The 4,432-nt window shown below is 48.8% G+C and overlaps 1 protein-coding gene across 1 annotated transcript; it reads right to left on the bottom strand.

Moving 5' to 3' along the window:
- Positions 1-1,193: 1,193 nt before the first annotated feature.
- Positions 1,194-1,877, bottom strand: CLDN25 (claudin 25). The gene has a single exon (XM_075547822.1). The coding sequence runs from the start codon at positions 1,875-1,877 to the stop codon at positions 1,194-1,196; it is 684 nt and encodes a 227-aa protein (XP_075403937.1).
- Positions 1,878-4,432: the final 2,555 nt, after the last annotated feature.

The following is a 4,432-nucleotide window of genomic DNA, read 5'->3' as shown; positions in this document are numbered from 1 at the left end:
GTTATTAGGAATGTTATTCATAGCCACATCCTCAGCAGGTTCACTGTCAGTTGGGTAGAGGTTCAAGGGGTTTATAGTGCACTTTTGTACAGGATAAAAGACCTTTCTGAGAACCTGATATTCCTCTTCCAGTGGGTGATATTCCGCTGGGGAGAGTCCCTCGAGAATGACCGATTCATTCCAGTTTGCCTGGGGCTCTCCTATAAACCTTAAAAGCTCAGAGGTCATGGAATCCTTCCGTCCCAGACAACTGGAAAACTTGGTCGCCCTACCATTTAACTTTCACTGTTCCTTTTATCTCGTGTTGGGAAGACAGAGCAGACCATTCCGAAGCTCCTAACAGCTGAAAGAAGAGAGCAACCCACTCGGGGAGATTAATATTCTGTAAAACAACTAACTCACTGCTATTAAGTCGATTCTGACTCACAGTGACCCCACAGGACAGAATAGAACTGCCCTTGTGGGTTTCTAAGACGGTAACTCTTTATGGGAGCAGACAGCCTCCTCTATCTCCCAAGGAGCCTCTTGTGGTTTCAAACTGCTGACCCTGTGCTTAGCAGCTCAGTGCATAGCCCACTGTACCGCCAGGGAGTAGAAAGACTCATCTGTCTCCCTTGAAGATGCTGGTCTTTTCAAATGATTGACCTCTTGGTTCGCAGCCCAACACTACACCACCAGATCTCCCATCAACCTGCAAACCAGCCACAGTCTGTGACACAGCTCCCTCTGTGTGCACCTAAAACCAAACACAGACAGAAGGAGGATCCCTAGCCTGAGCTCCAGTAAGGAGTAACAACAGTTCATGTTCATTTGCCAAGGTATCACCTTTAGCTTGTCCCTCTTCCCCCTCCTCACATTCAGTGACTTCACACTCAATTTTCTCTGATGGCTGCAGGATTGTAAAATATCCCCCTTGTAGTCCAAGGATCGAGTGTGTCATCGATGCTAGAGTGTAAGGGCATTTGTAGTCAGAGCTTCAAATGGCAAAACAAAAAACCTCTTGGCTAGGCACTGCCTTGGGTCTTTATTCTGGTTTTAGGCTCACCACATCACCAGCGGTCCAGAGAATGAAATCTTCACAAGTGTAATAGCAACCACCACCCCGCTCCAAATGAAAGGCAGCATGGGGGGATGAAGGCCGAGGAAGAGGACTCTGCTGGCACTCCTTTTTCCACAGATTCCTTGGCAACATCTTAGGTCATCAAGCTCCCACATCCCGGTGTTAGGTGGAGGGAGACGCGTGAGTCACATGCTGGATTCAGGCATGGCAAGCCTGTGGGACCAGCCTTGTGTAGAGAGGACGCAACTTCTTTCCCCAGACAGGCAGAGAAGATGAGGGTGACGCCGCCAAGGGCCAGGAGAACCCCTGCAGCCCAGCCCAGGTAAAGGGCATCCCCCAACTCCCACCGAGGCACAATCTCAGGGATGCTGTCATCCCGGAAGTCTCGAATTGCGACGTGAGCCACCCAGGAGACCGGTAAGAGGGTCATGGCTGCAGCGGATACTACCAAAGCACCTCCCAGGAGGCAAAACCGCCTCTTGAAGATCCCTGGTATCTGGTGAACCCGGCAGCATTCGGACCCAAAGCTGGAGAGTAGGAGGCCCAAGAGCCCCAGCCCGTTGGAGGCAACCATGAGGACCCGGGATACCTGGAGCTCCTGTGGCAGAGCCAGGAAGGACTCGAACGCGTGGCACACAGTGGCAACCTGATTGACGCAGACCTGCCAGAGCCCCATTAGCTGCGTCTCCATTTCGATCAGTCCCAGGTTTTGAGTCTTCCACTGTGGCAGGGCTGTGGCGACACATGAGCACAGCCAGCCGACGAGGGCCAGGAGCAGTCCCCCGAGCTGCACTTTGCGGTGGAAACGTCCCGCCATAGCTGATACCACCAGACAGGCGAGCTCCGGAGGGCCTGGTGACCGATGCGCAGGGAGTGCTTTAGGGAGGTTTGAGCAGCAGGTCTTTCACATTGGGAGAGGGCTCCTGTTGGGTTATGCCAGGCAGTAGCTGGGGCAAGTGCTGGTGATTTGGCAATGTCTGGGCTCAGAGGGTGTGCCCCACATCAGAAGTGGGTGTGGATTCTTGGGGAGGGTCCCCTCAGAGGCCCACAGTCATACAATAAGCCATCAGTATATGCTTGATGAACAAATTGATAAACGAAAAGTTAAAAGTCACTTCCTGGCTCGGAGACTGCCAACAAGAAATTTTCCTGGGAGTGCCCATGGGCGCAGTGTGCTCGGAGGCCATTCCGGGTGTTGTGCTTTGGAATGCAGGCATGCTTTGGCACAGGTCGGGGGCTGTGCCAAATACCAGGGGTTACTTTGAAGGTCTACCGACAGGGTAATGATTGTTAACTTCTGGCTTGTACTAGACAGACATTTGTGATCGATGCTGTAGGAGAAGCTTCAATGGCCTACAGAAAGGGTTCTGATGTGCTCTTCAGGGAGAAAAGCAGGCGGCCAAAGAGTCTACGGAGACTGTAGAGCACAGGTTCATTTTTGTTTTAAGAGTGTGTAGGTCTACACTGTCCATAGTTACCACTTGCTGTCCAGTTGATTCCAACTCAGGGAGACTCCCTGTGCTCCGCCACAGTGCTCTCACTGGCTGGGTTTTGGGGGTAGATTGGCAGCCTTTCTTTCAAGTCTCCAAACTGCTATCATTTGGGTCAGCAGTTGCATAGCAGCCATTTGTTCCACCCAGAGATGATGTGCGTGTCTCTCTCTCACTACACTACACACACACTCACACACTCGTGAATGTATATACATATGTATACATATACAATATTTGACCTTGTTATCTGCTAGTAGGAGTGTGGTTAGCTTTAATTTCTTTATATGGATTTATCTATATGCTTTATACATTTATAAAGTTATCTTTTAGTATTTTTCAAAGTAGAAAACAGTGGGTTACACTTTGGGCTGCAAACTGCAAGATCAGCAGTTTGAAACCACCAGCCACCCCACAGGAGAAAGATGAGGTTTTCTATGCCTGCAATGAGCTACAGTCTTAGAAACCCAAAGGGGCAGGTAACCCTGTCCTATAGGGTCACCCTAACCCGGACTGGCTTTGCTAGCTGTGAGTTTGGTGGTTGTTATTTTTGTAGGTTTATTATTATTATTTTATGAAATAGCTCCCAACTCAGGTCCAGATTATATCAAGAGGAAAGTGTTCCCTCTCCTGGCTCCCATTGCTGCCCGACAGAGGCTATAAATAGCTGACAATCATTTCAGTTTCCATTCCTGTTTGTCGCTGCTGCCAAAATTTGAGCAGGTTCTGACAGGAAAGGAAATAATTTGTACTTACTGCGTGCTGGCAAATGCCGGACTTTGGGCTAGTTTTCTAATTTAATTTTTCACACCAGCACCATGAGATGAGGTACTTGTTAGGTAAAATCCCCGAGCTGGTCAGCAGCCCAACCAAGACTTGAGCCAAGAGGCATGGCCTTTGGTATTTCCTCTTCTTGCCCCAGAGGCTGCAGCAGTGACGACTCCTGCCTGGTCCCTACACTGGTGATCCAGCAGGAGGACGAAGGATGGCCTTGATAGGAAATGAAGAGAACCTGCCTTTGTCACCCTGAAGACATCAATGTTTGCCCAAGATGTGTGGGGCATCACCGTGTATAAGCAAGGGTGTGGGCCGGCCAGCCAGAATGAGCAGCTGAGAAGAGAAAGACGTATCTAGTCCTTATCTGGTTGATGTCTCAACATCTAGGCAACTCTAATATACCAGTGACTATTGCCTGATGTGGGGGTGGAGGGAGGCAAGTAGAATCATCTGGGATGCTCTTCTTATACTTTTATGACAGAAAGTTTCAAACATATCCCAAAGGACTTAAGCAACAACAACAACAAAAAACGCTCACTGAAAAATTCCACGATCTCTTGATCTCATTGATTCCTGTTTGTGTGCCAGGGGGCATAAATCAACTCGGCCAACACTCCTCAATGCTCCAAGCTGCTGCAGGAACCTCTGCCCAACCTCCGCAACACCAAACCTGGCAACCTTTCTGGGTCACTCCCCTGAGAGGGAAGCCACAGGAGGATAAAGTGGTAGGTTAATTCCATAGTGAAATAAGCTATAGGAGGTTCAAAGAAGCACTCCTACAAGTCTTCCAGAGAAAGCCAGTGCTCTTTGACTCCCTGGAAAATGGCACCTGACTCTCCTAAAAAAACACAACACAAACAGCCATCAGCTCCAATGGCCTCAATGAAAAAACGGGAGAAACAAAAGACAATGGAAGAAGATGTCCTGAATAGAAGCAGACATTGAGCTGCCACAGAAAGAAATTTTCAGAATGCTACTTGGAGTCATACAAGATATGAGGGAAACAATACAGAAAAAGGATGAAATGATAGAAGAGGTAAAAGTCATAAACCAAAAAGAAATACAGGAGCTTAGGGAGGAGATAACAAAAACCAGTAGCAGACTC

Source organism: Tenrec ecaudatus, chromosome 4 (assembly GCF_050624435.1).
Source record: "Tenrec ecaudatus isolate mTenEca1 chromosome 4, mTenEca1.hap1, whole genome shotgun sequence".
In the NCBI taxonomy this organism is placed as follows: Eukaryota; Metazoa; Chordata; class Mammalia; order Afrosoricida; family Tenrecidae; genus Tenrec; species Tenrec ecaudatus.
Note: the sequence above shows the minus strand (reverse complement) of the source record. Positions and strands in the feature narration are given on the sequence as shown.